Source organism: Ranitomeya imitator, chromosome 8, assembly GCF_032444005.1.
Source record: "Ranitomeya imitator isolate aRanImi1 chromosome 8, aRanImi1.pri, whole genome shotgun sequence".
NCBI classification, from domain to species: domain Eukaryota; kingdom Metazoa; phylum Chordata; class Amphibia; order Anura; family Dendrobatidae; genus Ranitomeya; species Ranitomeya imitator.
The window spans coordinates 105,714,987-105,733,983 of NC_091289.1; the positions used below are offsets into that span (position 1 = coordinate 105,714,987).

Below are 18,997 nucleotides of genomic sequence, written 5' to 3' on the forward strand. Positions count from 1 at the left end.
GGAGGCGGCGCATGGCACCAAGGGGGTGTGAATGATAGCTGTGCTGCGTCTCATTAAGAAGGAAAGTCCCGCCTCCGGTTTCAGGGTATGAGGGGACACATTTTATAAGTGTTAACTTCAGCGTGTACAAGACGCATAATGAAAAGAGGCACCTTTTCCTTGTGCAGCATTAGTGCCGCACAAGGAGGCTCTTTTAGTTGCAAACACCTTTGGGGGTTAAAGGTTCCCTTTCAACTGGCTCCAACTAGGCCTCAGCCTATACTCTGCTTCTCCTGGATTCCCTGGGCTCCAACACCGCCAGTTGCTGCTCAGAAGTGTCTTTGTCACGGGTAGTCCCTCCTGCCCATCCTGGTTCCAGTACCGTCAGCTGGTTCCGGGCAGAGGCCTTTAGCGTAGGTGCCTCCTTCTGGGTACCCGAGTTCCACCAACGTCAGGTAGTCCTTGGTAGTGCTTTCTGGCACGGGTACCTCCTGCTTAGTAACCGGGTTCCAGTAACATCAACTGGTCCTCGGTTGTTCCATTGGCTCTTGTACCTTCGGCTAGCCATCCGGGTTCCAGTAGAGTCAGCTGGTTTTCAGCAGGGTATTTTGCTCTTGTACCTTCTGCTCCCCATCCTGGTTCCAGTACCGTCAGCTGGTGCCGGGCAGAGCCTTTGGCTTAGGTGCCTCCTTCTGGGTATCCGAGTTCCACCAACGTCAGGTTGTCCTTGGTAGTGCTTTCTGGCATGGGTACCTCCTGCTTAGTAACCGGGTTCCAATAACATCAGCTGGTCCTCGGTTGTTCCATTGGCTCTTGTACCTTCGGCTAGCCATCCGGGTTCCAGTACCGTCAGCTGGTTCTCGGCAGGGTCTTTTGCTCTTGTACCTTCTGCTCCCCATCCTGGTTCCAGTACCATTAGCTGGTTCCGGGCAGAGCCTTTGGCTTAGGTGCCTCCTTCTGGGTATCCGAGTTCCACCAACGTCAGGTGGTCCTTGGTAGTGCTTTCTGGCATGGGTATCTCCTGCTTAGTAACCGGGTTCCAGCAATGTCAGCTGGTCCTCGGTTGTTCCATTGGCTCTTGTACCTTTGGCTAGCCATCTGGGTTCCAGTACCATCAGCTGGTTTTCGGCAGTGTCTTTTGCTCTTGTACCTTCTGCTACATTTCCAAGTTCAAGACCCTAAAGATAACGACCCTGAAGACTGAGAAGCAGAAGAACAAGAAGCTGCAGAACAAAAATCAGAAGAACATTAGGCATAAGACTAAAAATCAGAGCAAAAGATATCTAAATTATAAGCAGAAGAAGACTAAGCAGTGTATGGTGGTGAGTCCGTTCCTCCTCGTGGTGCCCCTGGAAAAAACCTGCTGCTGCAGGCCAAACTGAACGCGGACAAATCCTGTTGTAAATCTTTTGTGACAGGCAGAACAGAAGGTGTAATCTTCAAACTTTTATAGATAACTACAGGAAGGCCTGGCTGTCACAAATAAGAATATGATAAAGAGGAAGAAGATGAAGAAGTTGATTATGAAGAATAATAATAGTTGAATAAAAAGAATATGAAGAATGTAAAAAAAAAAATAATACGAAGAAGGTGAAGAAGAAGAAGATGAATAAGGTAAAGGAGAAGTTGATGGAAAAGATGATGCTGTTGAGGATGAAGAAGAAGAAAGTGTGGGAGAAGTTAAAAAGAAGGTGAACAGCATGGAAGTAGTGAAACATAAATATCTGACTAAATATAAATTTTATCTGGAAATGTTGCCAATAAAAGTTTGAATTTCGTGAAGACTGGTGAGTGCCCTCATCCTTTCTTATATGTGGATTGTACAGATGGTCATCGTTTTTCTGAGGAGCACCTATAGTCGAAAATTCTATGGCTGTATAAACCGCTACCGAGCACCCAGATATGGGGTAGCAGTCTGGAGGTAACCTCTGTATAAGAGACTGTGCCGCCCTGCTTGCGTGTTTCTTTTTGGTGGATTTTTGTATCAATACTTTGGGGCTGAGCACGTCTAAGGTGGAACCGACAGGTGTGAAGAGGTGTGGAGATTTGATCACCAGATGGAATAGATGGATTTGACAGCCGCTCAACCCAGATTGGGATTACAAGCCGGCCGGGAAGATGTTGATACCTATTTCCGAGAGTGTGAGCAGGTGGAGGGGATACACTCACTAAGCACTAAAGCTTTGATGATATAGCCTTCCGAAAGGAGTGGGAGAGTATCATGCTGAGATGTTCGCAGGAATTATTGTCTCTGGTTTTGAAAACCAATATACAGAGTTATGATGTGTTAAATGGAGATCTAATTAAAACACAAACGGAACTTAAAGTGAGACTATCTGAGAGCCAGTGGACTGCTTTCAATAAAAAACTGGATAGCAAACTCACACCGATTCAGGCTAATGTCAAGCAGAGAAAAAGGGACAAGTTTGTCCGTGATAAAACTGACTTTGACACAGGGCGTATTTTTACGTGGAGTAATAGTAAAGAAGGAGTCATTGGAAGCAGAAACACCAGCAACTGGAGAAAGAGGAATGGGAGTAAGAATAAATATCGCAAGAGGGAGTATCTAACTACCGAGTCTGAATCTAGCCTGAGTGACGGGGCGGGTACTTCTACCAGTTCGCTAGAGTTATTACCAGCGGCGGAGACTGAGACTCCTGAAGTGTCGACCCCTTTAGGAGAAAGACCCGGAGGAGCAGAAGGAAGAGCCGGCATAGGCAAGCAGTACAAACAGAAACATGTTGCGTGGACACGTAGATACTAAACGTTCCGATTGAAGACACAGTTATTAATCTGACTGACCATGTGCTGACTTCGACTCATTTGTCTTTATTGGCTAAGGGTTTGGGGTTTTGTGTACCACAGGAATTCAGCATGACCGATTTCAAGATTGATCTTTTCAAGTCTACTAGGAAGATCCATATTTTTAAAGCATTTAACAATAAAGCTATTGCCAGTAATGTTCAAGAAGGAGAGACTCCATGCTTAATTGGACCGTTGGAGTTCATGGCAGGGACAGGGGCGTTAGCTGATATGGGAGAGGATGCTAGATTATTGTTGGGCATAAATGAAGATCTTGACAGTTGTGATCATCGGGATGGGGAAAAAGTGGCTCCTTTTAGGGGAGGAGTTCCTTCCAGGTTTATGCCCATGGTTTCCCCCGGTAATTTAGTGGACTTGTTTGAAGCGCAAGTTATTAAGGATGTGGAGGCACTTATATATCAAAAACCCCCCAATAATCTGACCAGAGAAGAGTTTAGGGCCCTACATGAGATACGTACGTGGGAGGACACGGTGGTACGGGCCGCTGACAAGGGGGGTAAAACGGTGCTACTTCCCAGACCCTACTACATCGCTGAAGCAAAGAGACAATTGTCAGATAGCACTGTGTACAGACTGTTACCAAGTAGTCCGCTGCAAAAATATAAATCTGAGTTGAGGTCCTATTTGAGGAAGTATGTGGAATTGGGTGTTATTACGCAGAGAAAAGCAGAGAAATTGCTGCCGGAGTTCCCCACCAGACCCCATTGGTATCACATCCCGAAGGTGCACAAGTCTGTTCGGTGTCCTCCAGGGCGACCAATTGTGTCTTTGATAGGGTCGCTCACTGAGCCCCTGTCCCAGTACATCGATTGGTTGTTGCGCCCGATGTTGAAGGATACATAACAAAACCTGGCACTCAACTTTTTATGTCTGAGGAGATATTTATTAATCAGCAACAAATGTTTTGGTCCTTTACAAACTGGACCTTCATCAGTTACATGCTATTAAGCGTGTGGTTATAGGCAATGTGCTTCTATGAGTAGGCAATAAGTAGAGGTGGCTGGCAGGAGACCATGTAGATGCAAGGGCAATTTCCAAATGCCGTAAGTAGAGATGACGCGGTGTCCACCGCTAGTCCTGGCGCTGTGCTGGGAAGGATATTCCTGCCTATTTGAAAGATACAAATTCTTTCCTTAACAGTATTTAAAATTTTGAGTGGCAGGAAAATTATTCCTTGGCCTCGATAGACGTGGAAAGTTTGTACACGAGGATCCCTCTGAGGATAGGTGTGGAGGCCGTTGAGCAGATTTTGTGCACCACAAATAAAAGCCGCGAATTTATTGGATTTGTATGCGAAGGTTTGGATTTCATTCTCACGCATAATGCGTTCATGTTTCTGGATGATTGGTATGTACAGAAGGTGGGGACTGCGATGGGGACTCCGGCAGCATGTACTTTCGACAATCTATTTTTGGGCATTTTTGAGGAAAAATATGCTTATGCGGACATTAATGTCTTTTTGCAGCATATTAAATTCTATCAAAGATATATTGATGAGGTAGTAGTGGTCTGGGATAGTACAGAGGAGGCTTTTAATAACTTTGTATTACACCTGAATTGGAATAATAGCATGAATATGGCCTTCACGTCAGTGTTTGGAGGACAACGGTTGGAGTTCCTAGATGTTCTAGTGGAGATTGAGAAGGATAAATTTTGTACATCTTTATACCGTACACCCGTGGCAGCGAATACGATGATGCATTTTAAGAGCTTTCATCCTATGCATACAAAACAGGCGTTGCCCCGTAGTCAATTTTTGAGGGTAAGTAGAGTTAACAACACCGATGAGGGGTTTGAACACCAATCAGAGGAGATGTTACAGAGATTTAAAAAGAGGGGTTACCCAGAGAATTTATTATTGTCAGCAAAGGAGAGAGTAACAATAGAAAGAAAGATGGGCAGTGAGCACGGGTTATCAACACAGAGTGCTGATACAGGGAAAAGATTTACCTTTTGTTTCGCATATAGTAATATGGACCGACAGATCAGGTTGGCTATGAAAAGAAATTGGCATATTCTGGGACAGGATAAAGAATTGGCGAGCGTTGTAGCCAGAGGTCCTTTGATAGCCAACAAAAGAAGTGTCAGATTAAGAGACAAATTAGTGAGGAATCGGATAACTAAGTCAAATCAGAACTGGCTAAGTACTGCGGTGCCGAAAGGCAATTTCAAGTGCGGACACTGTTCTGTGTGTAGACAGCATGCAACGGAACGGGTCCTCCACATAGGGGCACTGAAATATGCAGTGAACGATTTCATAACGTGCAGGACAGACCACGTAGTTTATGTGGTCTTTTGTCCCTGTAGGTATTACTACATAGGGAAGACTATACAACCTATGTACGTTCGTTTTCGTGAGCATTGCAGGTCGGTGGTAACAGGTAAGGGGGTACCGCACCTGATTACCCACGTAAGAGAAAGACATGAGGGCAGTGCAGAGTGTCTTACCTTTGCGGGGATCGAGAAGGTCAGTTTGCCAGCCAGAGGGGGTGATCTGGATAATTTGCTCCTTAGAGCCGAGGCGAGATGGATCATGCGCAGTAATGCGATGGGGCCCTTGGGCTTTAATGATAGGGTAGACCTTTCGATATTTCTCTAGCTGAGATGGCAATGCAACTAGATGATAGTCTCCAGTATATATAAAGAGATGCCGTTTGTGACATAAGCGATTCATGGAACGCTATATCGCTCTTATATACATATACATGCACTGTTTGTACAAGATTATTAATCTGGTTTATATTGACAGCCATTATTCGTAATTTGTAGGAAAATGCATATTGCGTGATGTTGTTTTTATATTGTGTTTTTTTTTTATAGTAAGTGTATTTTAGGTTTTGTGGGAGGGATTTGGTGGTGGAGGGAGGTGTCATGGCCGGCACTATATTTCTGCTGTCTTGCCCTTGCACAAACTGACCCGTAGAAGCGCAAGCACAGCGCGAAACGGCCATCGTCCCTGTTCTCCCCTGCTCACACGAGCTTCGGCTCCGTCGTTCCCGACCATGTATTTTATCTGGAAATGTTGCCAATAAAAGTTTGAATTTCGTGAAGACTGGTGAGTGCCCTCATCCTTTCTTATATGTGGATTGTACAGATGGTCATCTTTTTTTCTGAGGAGCACCTATAGTCGAAAATTCTATGGCTGTATAAACTGCTGCCGAGCACCCAGATATGAGGTAGCAGTCTGGAGATAACCTCTGTATAAGAGACTGTGCTGCCCTGCTTGCGTGTTTCTTTTTGCTAAATATAAAAAAATCGTAACATAGTCAATAGCTTTGTAACTCCGAACGCCTTAAAAAAAATTAATTCCTGCTATATAGTTGTTTTCCTTCATGTAGAATTATCTTACAAGGAAAGAAAGGGTTTATTTTAATTCCGATATTTTGGTCCCATTGACTTGCATTGGTATCGGTATCGGCGATATCCGATATTTTTGGAATATCGGCCAATCCAATACGATACCCATACTTTTGGATATCGGAAGGTATGACTCCTTGTACATGAGACAGCAAATCCAGGAACGATTCTTGCGACATTCTCGTGTACTCCTGGAATTTCTCCGGGTTGGCATTCAGCTCAGGCATAGAGCGAGTGATAGGCTCCACGGCTCTCACGCACTTCTATTATGGGGTGCCTCCAAAAACGCCTACGTTGTCTCCTTCTCCATCTTTCGCGGTTTCGATCTTGCTTCCAAGCAAAAGCACAGGCCAGAAAAATCTTGAAGCTGAAATCCAGGTTGAGATAAAAGCTATCCATGCTAAGATCCATCATGACACAGGAAACAGTAGCAAGCTGTTAACATTTCAGTAGCCCTAGGGTCTATATATAAAGAGCCCATCATATACGCCCTCTCTATTCCCATTGGTGGTGTAAGGTTATCTTTGTTTGGCTCCTGTGATATTTTTGGAATTGTGCAGAAAAAACGCAAACGCATGCAAAAACGCGTGTAAACGCTGCGTTTTTTAAGACGCATGCGTTAACGCATGCGGCAAAAAAAACGCAGCGTTGACACGCGTTTACATGCATTTTTGCATGCGTTTGAAACATGTTAAAAACGCATGCAGATCAAAACGCAAGTGTGAAACCAGCCTAACCCATCTCTTCAACCTATCACTAACAACTGGTGTTTTCCCCTCAAGCGTTAAACATGCCTCAATCACACCTATCCTCAAAAAGCCCTCTTTTGGCATCATGTCCATCTAGCTATCCCCCATATCACTTCTCCCCTATGCCTCAAAACTACTGGAACAACACGTCCATCTTGAACTGTCCTCCCACCTCTCTTCCTGCTCCCTCTTTGACCGCTTTCAATCTGGCTTCCGGCCACATCACTCCACTGAAACTGCCCTAACTACAGTCACCAATGACCTATTAACTGCCAAAGCCAAGTGACGCTACTCTGTCTTCCTCTTCCTTAGACCTGTCCTCTGCCTTTGACACAGTGGACCATTCCCTAGTATTACAGACCCTCTCATCTCTTGAAATCACTGACTTGGCCCTATCTTGGATTTCGCTGTACTTAACAGACCGGACATTCAGCGTCTCCCACTTGCACACCACCTCCTGACCTCGTACCCTATCTGTCGGAGTCCCGCAAGGTTCAGTCCTAGGGCCTCGGCTTTTCTCCACCTATACCATTGGCCTTGGACAGCTCATAGAGTCCCATGGTTTTCAGTTTCATCTCTATGCCGATGACACACAGATCTCCATCTCTGGACCAGATGTCACCACCCTACTAACCATTCTTCTTCTCCGCTAGATTTCTAAATCTTAATATGGACAAAACAGAATAGAAATGCATATAAAAACTTCCTAAATCACCATGAATAATCAGTACTCATAATTGTCACACATATACAGACATATCAACCTAATGAAGAAAGACGTGTGTGTCTCTTTGTTTAAGGTAGAGATGAGCAAATCGACTTGATGCAAACCGACTTTGCGCAGTAGTTATGTAATTCACTGAAACTAGCGGATTTGAATAATTTGCAATTCAATTTGCACAAATTGACAAAAATGGCAGCCGTAGAGCGCTCACATGACAGTCAGGAAAGACTAAAGTAGCCTGTAATGCAGAGACAGGGAATTCAGCGATCATTTTGAGGTGAATCTGGATAGTGAGAGGATGTCACAACTCACAGCAAAGGAGATAGGAAGGAAAAGTCATAAACAGTGAATATACATTACAAATAGTGTGTGACATCACAGCAGTGAAGAACGGTTACATTGTGGTTACCCATAGTCACATACGTTAAGGTCACTTAAGCATTATTAAGGTTGTATTTGGGTTAAAGAGCTTGAAAGGGATTGGATAAAGTCCTAGGAAACCTCAGAGTGTTATAAACAATTTTTTTTTAATTTGCTGAATCTTTCGAAAATTAAAATTTCAAAAGATTATACCATCTCTACTGGGTGGGGTTCCAGAGCTCTTCAAAGTAATTTGACATTTCGCCTGTCGCCTAATGGAAATCAGTTTTAATCCACTTTATTTCATCCTTTTCTTTTTAAGCCCCATTGTGTTTTTATAAAGTTGATGAATCATATTCTGTAATTCGCCCATAATGAGTGATGTGTAATGAGTCTTTGGTGTCTACAAATGAAACATGCATGTAGAAAAGCCGCGGAGACACCATCATGTGTTTCTCAACGCAAACAATAAATAGCCAGGTCTTTCACCGGGAAGGAACAACCACGGGAAGGGCAGCATCCAAAAGGAAAACCACCTATGCCAAAACATGGTATCCATCCACAGACAGCTGTTTCCGGGTATTTGCCCCTCATCAGTGTGGAGTAGGAAACTGGCTATTAGGAGCAGTGCCCAGTATAAGGACTATAAACATAAGGATGAATGACCTCATGGAGATCAAAACATCCAACACCGCGGAGACACCATCACGTGTTTCTCGACGCAGTGATCCAGAACACTGCCCCCATCCCTTATGGGAAATATGCAAATGCATGTAGAAAAGCCTACTCCACACTGATGATGGGCAAATACCCCGAAACAGCTGTCTGTGGATGGATACCATGTTTTGGCATAGGTGGTTCTCCTTTTGGATGCTGCCCTTCCTGTGGTTGTTCCTTCCCGGTGAAAGACCTGGCTATTTATTGCTTGTGTTGAGAAACACGTGATGGTGTCTCCGCGGCTTTTCTACATGCATTTGCATATTTCCCATAAGGGATGGGGGCAGTGTTCTGGATGTTTTGATCTCCCCGAGGTCATTCATCCTTATGTTTACAAATGAAACATGAACACCAGATACAAAAACTGTTGTAATTTATTCACTAAAAGGATTTTGTGGATTGTAATGTCTTTCAAGTATTAAATTACAGAGAAGCACAGAATGAGACTGGAGACTGCAATTAGCTCAATAGGGAAAGGGAGACACAGAAATATACACAATAAAAGTTGTCTGATACTCGATGCTGCGCTCTGTGCTGTATGATAAAGCTTTCACTTTCATTCTGTAGGTTTCCGGCTCTTTCAGGGGTCTGTTGGTAAAAACCACTCCTTTCATATGTTCCTCCCTTATAGAGAAGGGTAGCATTGGGTCTTCATTAAGTATAAGGAATGTTGTTCTTGGATGTAATATTCCATCTTGTGTGTATGCCACCAAGCGAATCAAGTCTTGATTGGCAGCAATACCAAATGGAAGTGAGACCAGTTTGTACTGCAGTGCATAGGGGCTGAGAGCACACTCCAAATCATTCAGTGCACAATTCTTCAAACAGTACCTGGAGTTACACAAACATCATAAACGGCATTAGTCATATAATGACAAATAACTGTTAACAGCTTCAATTCAATTTGATTTGTTGTCTTGCAAAAATAGATTCTTTCTTGTCCATCGACTGGGTCAGGTATTAAGCGAATGGGACTAAGGAAAGCAAGCACAGCCCATGGACAAGAGTGGCAAGGTGCCTTAATTACGTTATGATGACTGATGTACATATACGACAGCTGTGTGCTATTACTGGATGCAGTGGGTTTAGGAAATGAGCCCACTCCATGCAGCGGAAGTGCTGGCTGCCTTATATCGCCTGCACCCAACAAATAGCTCAGAACATATTAGTTTATCCAAGTGTCACTTCTGATGGCCATTGACATCCTGTGCAACACGATTGCAATTTCTTTCCACAACAGCCTACTGATGGCTGAGTCTGTGACTGAGCTTCAGGCCTGTCCCACACGTCCGAATAATTCCGGTACCGGAAAAATCGGTACCGGAGTTATCTGTGTCCGTGTGCTCACGTGGCACATCAGTGTGGCACACGTGCGGCAGCCGTGTGCCGTCCGTGTGCCGACTGGGTACCACACGCACCGTGCAGGAGACAGCGCTACAGTAAGCGTTGTCCCCTGCTTTGGGTGCTGAATCCAGAATTCATTCCTTCTTCCCAGCAGCGTTCGCTGGAGAGAAGGAATGAAAAATCAGCTCTTCCTGTATGAGCGGTCACGTGGTGCCGCTTTTTTACAGTGATGAATATGCGGCTCCACCCCTATGGGAGGTGGAGCCGCATATTAATTACTGTAATGTGCGGCACCACGTGACCGCTCATGCAGGAAAAGCTGCGACACTGAGAGGAAGCATCTGGGGAGCTAGGTAAGTATTTTAATGCCAGCGGGCGGGCGCACAGGGGGAGGGAGGGGGTTTGATTACCGGGAACTTTATTTTAACAACAAAAAAATAAATAAATGATTTTTCATTCCTTCGCTCCAGCGAACGCTGCTGGAGAGAAGAAATGAATGGGGCTTCAGCACCACAAGTTGGGGGGACAGCGCTTACTGTAGTGCTGTCTCCTGCATGGCACACAGACAGCATCCGTGTGCGGTATGTGTTTTACACGGACCCATTGACTTTAATGGGTCTGTGTGATCCATGCGCTCCCACGAACACTGACATGTCTCCGTGTTTTTCAAACGGACACACGGTCCGTGAAAACACGCCGACATGTGCAGAGACACATTGATTTTAATGTGTCTACGTGAGTCAGTGTCTCCGGTACGTGAGGAAACTGTCACCTCACGTACCGGAGCCACTGACGTGTGAAACCGGCCTCATAGAAGATCGCCAATTTCACAATACACTACAAGGAGAACAAGTCCTCTAAAACGATTATTTAAAGATGTGAAAGTGTTACAAAATATTTTTAAACACACACACGCATATATACATTATTTTTTTAATGTTTAAATCACATCAAAATGTAAAAAATAACATCTTTATATTTGCTGTGTATTTCCATGGAAATTGAAAAACAAATTGAAAGCTAGAATTGTTTTGTTTGCAAGAATTTCCCAAAGGGCACGGCTGTATAAATTAAACAGAGCTCGGAATGCAATGCTCGGACTGGTCAGCAGCTCTCCTAATCTGAGCATGACAGCTGCACAGAAATACAAGAAGCTGTCATGTTTTATTTGGGGGAGCCACCGACTAGTCCAAGCACTGCGTTACAATCTCCGTCCAATTTAAACGAAAGGCCTTCTGACTATGCCCTATAAAAGGCAATGAAAAGCAATCAAAACTTTGCATGGTATACATGAAAACAATCAATAAGTGGCTTTAATAAAAAATATTAGCTTAATGCGCAAAGAACAAGCACTCTCTCAGTTCCATTAACTGAAGACAAAGAAAGTTACAACTATCAGAAAGCAGAGACACAATTCACTTTTTTTTTCCAAAAGTATGACAAATGTGACATTTTGATTTGTTTTCCTTAGGTTGTTTACCATATTGGTTAAATTTATAAGTTCATAAGTTGGACTTTTACAGACACACAGTATCATATGGGTTTTTTTAATTGGAAAAATGGCAGAGATTCAAACTTTCATTCTTAATTATTTTTCAATTTTATTTTATAACCTTATCTTCATTGCAACCCAGGGACAGCAACCTAAAATCATATTAAGTATTGCAGTATATAGGAAATATCACAATCTCCTTGGAAACCCAGATGTTCATGAGAGAACAGAAATGGTGGCGATATGGACCTTTAGTAGGTTCCTGCGCTACTGGCACTCCCCACCCACCACTTAAATCTCACACTGCTCTGTACAATCTGCAGCTGTCAGTCACACTGGGCGAGTGAAGACTGAATGCACTTTTATTTATGGGCTCAATCTCTATACTCTTTATACTTATGCTAAAATGGTCATTTTAAAATCAGGATTATGCAGCCATTGTGAAATTATTTTGACAATAATTACAATAGCCTCATCAAGTCTAATAGACGTTGACTTAATCAATATATTCAGTTATTGTTCAATAATACAACATAAAAAGGAAACCTTAGAGTATGCTTCAAATTCCTGTTTTGTTTCCATCCATCCCCCGCCCCTTCACATATACACAGAAGTACACTAGAAGAATCTGGCAATATCAACTCAAAAATTATTGGGGTTGTGTCTTCAAAGCCAAAAGAGTTGTGTCCTGAAGGAGTTAATATACAGTATTTATCACTGGTTTTATGTTAACAAAATAAAACACAATATCATTTTTGTTTAGACAAAAACACAAAATTTGCATTAAAATGTATTAAAATATTTAAGCAACATCACTTAGGGTTGTAAGGACCAAAAATAAAAGAAAACAGCCAAGAATGGATGCTTCTGAAGGACTTGTAATCTGTCAATTCTGACAAATGATGGATGCAGTGCGCCGCATAAGTCTGTGCCCAGCAGCAGCTAGATGAAGAACTTGAAGAGATTGTCCACTAGTTTTTCATTGATGACCTATCCTTTGGATAGTTCATCAATATCTGATTGGTCAGAGTCTGACAACAGGCACCTCTGCTTATTAGCTGTTATTGGTGTCGGCAGTGGTGGCCGCTGGCTGGAAGTACTTAGCTGGCCACCTTCTGGTAGTGATTGAGGTTTTGTACTGCACATCCGCCTACTATTTAGTAGGAGGCGGATGTGTAGTACCCTGCGGTGGCCACTATCAGAAGATGGTGAGCTCTATAAGTGCACTTAAGGATAGGTCATGAATAGTGTTGAGCATTCCGATACTGCAAATATCGGGTATCGGCCGACATTCGCTGTATCGGAATTCCGATACTGAGTTCTGATATTTTTGCGATATCGGATACCAGAATCGGAAGTTCCCAGAGTGCAAAGATGCACTATAATGGAGTGTGGGTGGTGCGTGGGTGGAGACTGCGTTTGTGTGCGTGTGTGTGTGCGGGCGGGGTCTGTGCGTGACCGAGGGGGCTCTGTGTGGCTTGCGGGGGCTCTGTGCAGGCTTGCCGGGGCTCTGTGCGGCTTGCGGAGGCTCTGTGTGGGCTTGCTGGGGCTCTGTGCGGTCTTGCCGGGGCTCTGTGCGGACTTGCTGGGGCTCTGTTTGGGCTTGCCGGGGCTCTGTGCGGCATGCGGGGGCTCTGTGCGGGCTTGCCGGGGCTCTGTGTGGCTTGCCGGGGCTCTGTGCAGGCTTGCGGGGGCTCTGTGCAGGCTTGCGGGGCTCTGTGCGGCTTGCAGGGGCTCTGTGCGGGCTTGCCGAGGCTCTGTGTGGCTTGCGGGGACTCTGTGCGGGCTTGCCGGGGCTCTGTGCGAGCTTGCCGGGGCTCTGTGCGGGCTTGCCGGGGCTCTGTGCGGGCTTGCCAGGGCTCTGTGCGGGTTTGCCGGGGCTCTGTGCGGGCTTGCCGGGGCTCTGTGCAGGCGGGCTCTGTGTGGGCTTGCCCGGGCTCTGTGCAGCTTGCTGGGGCTCTGTGCGGGCTTGCCTGGGCTCTGTGCGGGCTTTCTGGGGCTCTGTGCGGGCTTGCGGGGGCTCTGTGTGGGCTTGCCGGGGCTCTGTGGGCTTGCTGGGGATCTGTGCAGCTTGCGGGGGCTCTGTGCGGGCTTGCCGGGGCTCTCTGTGGGCTGCTGGGGGTCTGTGCAGGCATCGTCCGATGGGACTACAAGTCCCATCGGACGATGCCTGCAACAGTGACAGTGATTGACACATTAGCCAATGATGGGAGAGTAGTAGTCCTATCATCCGGCTAATGTGTTGAATGTAAAAAAAAAAAAATACATACAGTACATACTACATACATACTACATACAATACATTCATGCATTACATACAATACAAACATACAGTCCATTAAACATAGAGTTCATACGCACCATTACTTGTCACTTTGATCCCTGAAGCCAGAGTCATCTGTAAAAAAGATTAAAATAACAAACAACCAATATACTCCCTGTCCGCAAAAATCCACGAGTGTCCCACGATGATCTCCTGTGGAGAACGGCAGCATCAGCTGTTGCGACCGCTCTCTAGGGGCTCCAGGTACACAATGACGGGAGGAAGGTATCCTTCCACACTGTATTCCTCAGCCGCTGTAAAAAAAAAATAGTCCCTAGTAGGGTTGAGCGAAACGGATCGGACAAATTCAAAAGTCGCCGACTTTCGGCAAAGTCGGGTTTCATGAAACCCGACCCGATCCTAGTGTGGGATCGGCCATGAGGTCGGCGATCTGCGCGCAAAAGTCGTGTTTCGTATGACATTTTCAGTGCCATTTTTCAGCCAATGAAGGAGGACACAGAGTGTGGGCAGCGTGATGACATAGGTCTCGGTCCCCACCATCTTAGAGAAGGGCATGACAGTGATTGGCTTGCTTTCTGTGGCATCACAGGGGCTATAAAGGGGCATTCACGCCGGCTGCCATCTTACTTCTGCTGATCTTAGCATAGGGAGAGGTTGCTGTAGCTTCATCAGAAGAAGGGATATAGTTAGGGAGGGAAGATTAACCCCCAAACTGCTTGTGCTGTAGCGATTTCTACTGTCCTACACCACCATTTTTTTGCAGGGACAGTGGAGGCTATATTTTTGTGCATCATCTCTGTAGCTTATTAGGCTGCCTTATAAGGCTTCCTGATAGCTGCATTGCTGTTTGCACGCTGCTGTGCAAACCAACTGCTTTTTTAAAAGTTATCTTGTTTATTTGTCCACAATTTTGTGTGCAGCAGTCCTTTTTATTGCTGCCATACTTTTCCTGAGATCATTGTAGGGAGATTGAAATTGTACTACAGTCCTTGTATTTTTTCATATATCTTCCAGCCACTTTCTGCCACTTACATTGTGTTGTTTTATACACTGGGCCTGAGTTTTGGTTCAGTCTCCCCCCAAAAAAGTGAGATTCAAATTCTCACAAAGTGGATATACTTCTGTCCTGTTAGTTTGTTGTATATCAGCCAGCCACGTTCTGCCACTTAGATTGCGTTGTTATATACACTGGGCCTAAGTTGTGGTTCAGTCTCCCCCAAAAAAAGGGGAGATTCAAATTCTCACAAAGTGAATATACTTCTGTCCTGTTAGTTTGTCGTATATCAGCCAGCCCATTTCAGCCACTTACATTGTGTTGTTTTTTGCACAGGGCCTGATTTTTTGTTCAGTCTCCCTAAAAAAAGGGAGATTTAAAATCTCAACATGTTTATATACACCTTCTACCTTGTTTTACAGTACCATATAACGGTTGTTATTTTGGTTAGATATTCCAAAAAATGAGGCAGTCAGGTGGAAGAGGCCGTGGGCCGTGGTTGCGAGCTGGTACTGATGGTGGTGGTGGTGCATCTGGTGGTAGTGGCAAAAGCACAATAACACCTAAGGCTGGAGGTGTTGAGCCAGCATCATCGTCTGGCTCCACAAGGCCTCGAAGGCTCCCTTATCTGGGAGTAGGAAAACTGCTTTTAAAGCCGGAGCAGCAGGAAAAAGTTTTGGCTTTCCTTGCTGACTCAGCCTCTAGCTCTTTCGCCTCTTCTTCAGAAAGTTCCAAATATAAAAGCAGCGAGTCGTCAGTGGATGCTCCCGGTCAGGAACAAGACATTTCCTTGTGTCCTTCACCCAAACCAAAAGTGAAGGATGCGTCAGGCGACACTACAGGTTACTCTATGGAGTAGGGTTGAGCGAAACGGGTCGAACATTTTCAAAAGTCGCCGACTTTTGGCTAAGTCGGGGTTTCATGAAACCCGATCCGACCCCTGTGCGGGGTCGGCCATGCGGTACGCGACTTTCGCGCCAAAGTCGCGTTTCAATGACGCGAAAAGCGCCATTTCTCAGCCAATGAAGGTAAACGCAGAGTGTGGGCAGCGTGATGACATAGGTCCTGGTCCCCACCATCTTAGAGAAGGGCATTGCAGTGATTGGCTTGCTGTCTGCGACGTCACAGGGGCTATAAAGAGGCGTTCCCGCCGACCGCCATCTTACTGCTGCTGATCTGAGCTTAGGGAGAGGTTGCTGCCGCTTTGTCAGAAGCAGGGATAGCGTTAGGCAGGGTCCATTAACCACAAAACCGCTTGTGCTGCAGCGATTTGCACTGTCCAACACCACCCTCGGTGTGCAGGGACAGTGGAAGTTTTTTTTTTTTTTTTCCCCTCAGCGCTGTAGCTCATTGGGCTGCCCTAGAAGGCTCCCTGATAGCTGCATTGCTGTGTGTACGCCGCTGTGCAAACCAACTGCTTTTTTCAAAGCACAAATCCTCTTGTTCCTTCCTTTCTGCACAGCTATCTTTTTTGTTTGTCCACACTTTTTATTTCATTTGTGCATCAGTCCACTCCTTATTGCTGCCTGCCATACCTGGCTGAGATTACTGCAGGCAGGGAGATAGTAGCTGCCTGCCATACCTGGCTGAGATTACTGCAGGCAGGGAGATAGTAATTGTAGGACATTCCCTGTTTTTTTTTTTTTTTTTTTTTTGGTGGGAGATTAAGATTGGCAATTTGGCATTTCTGCTAGAGTGCCATCCCTGTGTGTGCCATCTCTCTCACATAGTGGGCCATAGAAAGCCTTTTCATTTTTCTGTATTTTTTTTTGTGGGGTGTATAAATTCTCCCTGATAAAAATACAGTGGGAGATTAATATTGGCCTTTGGGCTTGTGTGCCAGTCCTGAGTGTGCCATCTCTCTCACAAATAGTGGGCCATAGAAAGCCTATTTTATTTTTTTTTGGGTTTTATAAATTCTCCCTGAAAAAAAGGGAGATTAATATTGGCCTCTGGGCTTGTGTGCCAGTCCTGAGCGTGCCATCTCTCTCACAAATAGTGGGCCATAGAAAGCCTATTTAATTTTTTTTTTGGTTTTATAAATTCTCCCTGAAAAAAAGGGAGATTAATATTGGCCTCTGGGCTTGTGTGCCAGTTGTGAGCGTGCCATCTGTGCCAGTCCTGAGCGTGCCATCTCTCTCACAAATAGTGGGCCATAGAAAGCCTATTTAATTTTTTTTTTGGTTTTATAAATTTTCCCTGAAAAAAGGGAGATTAATATTGGCCTCTGGGCTTGTGTGCCAGTTGTGAGCGTGCCATCTGTGCCAGCCCTGAGCGTGCCATCTCTCTCACAAATAGTGGGCCATAGAAAGCCTATTTAATTTTTTTTTTTGGTTTTATAAATTCTCCCTGAAAAAAAGGGAGATTAATATTGGCCTCTGGGGTTGTGTGCCAGTTGTGAGCGTGCCATCTGTGCCAGTCCTGAGCGTGCCATCTCTCTCACAAATAGTGGGCCATAGAAAGCCTATTTAATTTTTTTTTTGGTTTTATAAATTTTCCCTGAAAAAAGGGAGATTAATATTGGCCTCTGGGCTTGTGTGCCAGTTGTGAGCGTGCCATCTGTGCCAGTCCTGAGCGTGCCATCTCTCTCACAAATAGTGGGCCATAGAAAGCCTATTTAATTTTTTTTTTGGTTTTATAAATTTTCCCTGAAAAAAGGGAGATTAATATTGGCCTCTGGGCTTGTGTGCCAGTTGTGAGCGTGCCATCTGTGCCAGTCCTGAGCGTGCCATCTCTCTCACAAATAGTGGGCCATAGAAAGCCTATTTTTTTTTTTTTGGGGTTTTAGAAATTCTCGCTGAAAAAAAAAGGGAGATTAATATTGCCCTTTGGGCATGTGTGCCAGTACTAAGCGTGCCATCTCTCTCTCTCTCTCAGTCAGTGGGCCATAGAACGCCTATTTTTGGTTTTATTTGTTTTATAAATTCTCCCTGAAAAAATCATTTTATTTTATTTGGTTTCTAAATTCTTCCTGATAAAATCATATATTTTTTATTATTTTTTTTTCTAAAGTCTCCCTGAAAAAAAAAAAAAAAAAACAACCAAAAAAAACAGTGGGAGATTAATATTGGCCTTTCTGCTTGTGTGCCAGTCTTGACTCCTGGGTGTGCCATCTCTCTCTCTCTCTCTCTCTCTCTCTCCAATTGTGGTCCATAGAAAGCCTATATTTTTTTTCCTTGATTTGGGTTCCAAAATCTACCAGAGAAAATAACTACATCAATCATTGGTAGAAAAATATTGGCCTCTGGGCTTGTGTGCCACTCCTGACTCCTGTGTGCGTCATCTCTCAGTCAGTGGGCCATAGAACGCCTATTTTTGTTTTTATTTGTTTTATAAATTCTCCCTGAAAAAATCATTTTATTTTATTTGGTTTCTAAATTCTTCCTGATAAAATCATATTTTTTTTATTATTTTTTTTTCTAAAGTCTCCCTGAAAAAAAAAAAAAAAAAACAACCAAAAAAAACAGTGGGAGATTAATATTGGCCTTTCTGCTTGTGTGCCAGTCTTGACTCCTGGGTGTGCCATCTCTCTCTCTCTCTCTCTCTCTCTCTCTCCAATTGTGGTCCATAGAAAGCCTATATTTTTTTTCCTTGATTTGGGTTCCAAAATCTACCAGAGAAAATAACTCCATCAATCATTGGTAGAAAAATATTGGCCTCTGGGCTTGTGTGCCACTCCTGATTCCTGTGTGCGTCATCTCTCACTCAGTGGCCCATAGAAAGCATATAGTTTGTTACATTTGTTTTCTAAATTCTCCCTGCAAAAATCTATTTTTTTTTTTTTGGGGGGTTTCTAAAGTGTTCCTGAAAAAAATAAAAATAAAAAAAAAATAATAGTGTGACATTAATATTAACATTTGTGCTTCAGTGACAGTCCTGCGTGTGGGGCATCTCTCTAATTTGCAGCCACCAAAAAAAGAGTGTGTAACATTGGGCCTGATTTTCGCTGTGGTCTCACCAACCTGTAAAGGGGTAGCTAAATCATACTGAAGTTATAGCTCACCGTGTAAGTTGTGTGACTGCAACAAATAACGTTAGTTTGGTTACGTTTTTAAAACAATGAGGAAGTCTAGTGGAAGAGGTCGTGGCCGGGGGCGTTCATTGTCAGCTGGTAATGAGGGTAGTGGTAGTGGTGGAGCATCAGGTGGTCGTGGGGAAAAAAATATTGCACCTA

The 18,997-nt window shown here is 44.4% G+C and overlaps 1 protein-coding gene across 1 annotated transcript in view; it reads right to left on the reverse strand.

Moving 5' to 3' along the window:
- Positions 1-9,065: 9,065 nt before the first annotated feature.
- HMCN1 (hemicentin 1) overlaps positions 9,066-18,997 on the reverse strand; it is a 733,390-nt gene continuing 723,458 nt past the window's right edge. Inside the window, exon 106 of the mRNA XM_069737257.1 lies at positions 9,066-9,540. Coding sequence (XP_069593358.1) covers positions 9,174-9,540 — 367 coding nt within the window. The 3' untranslated portion in view covers positions 9,066-9,173. The remainder of the gene's footprint in view (positions 9,541-18,997) is intronic.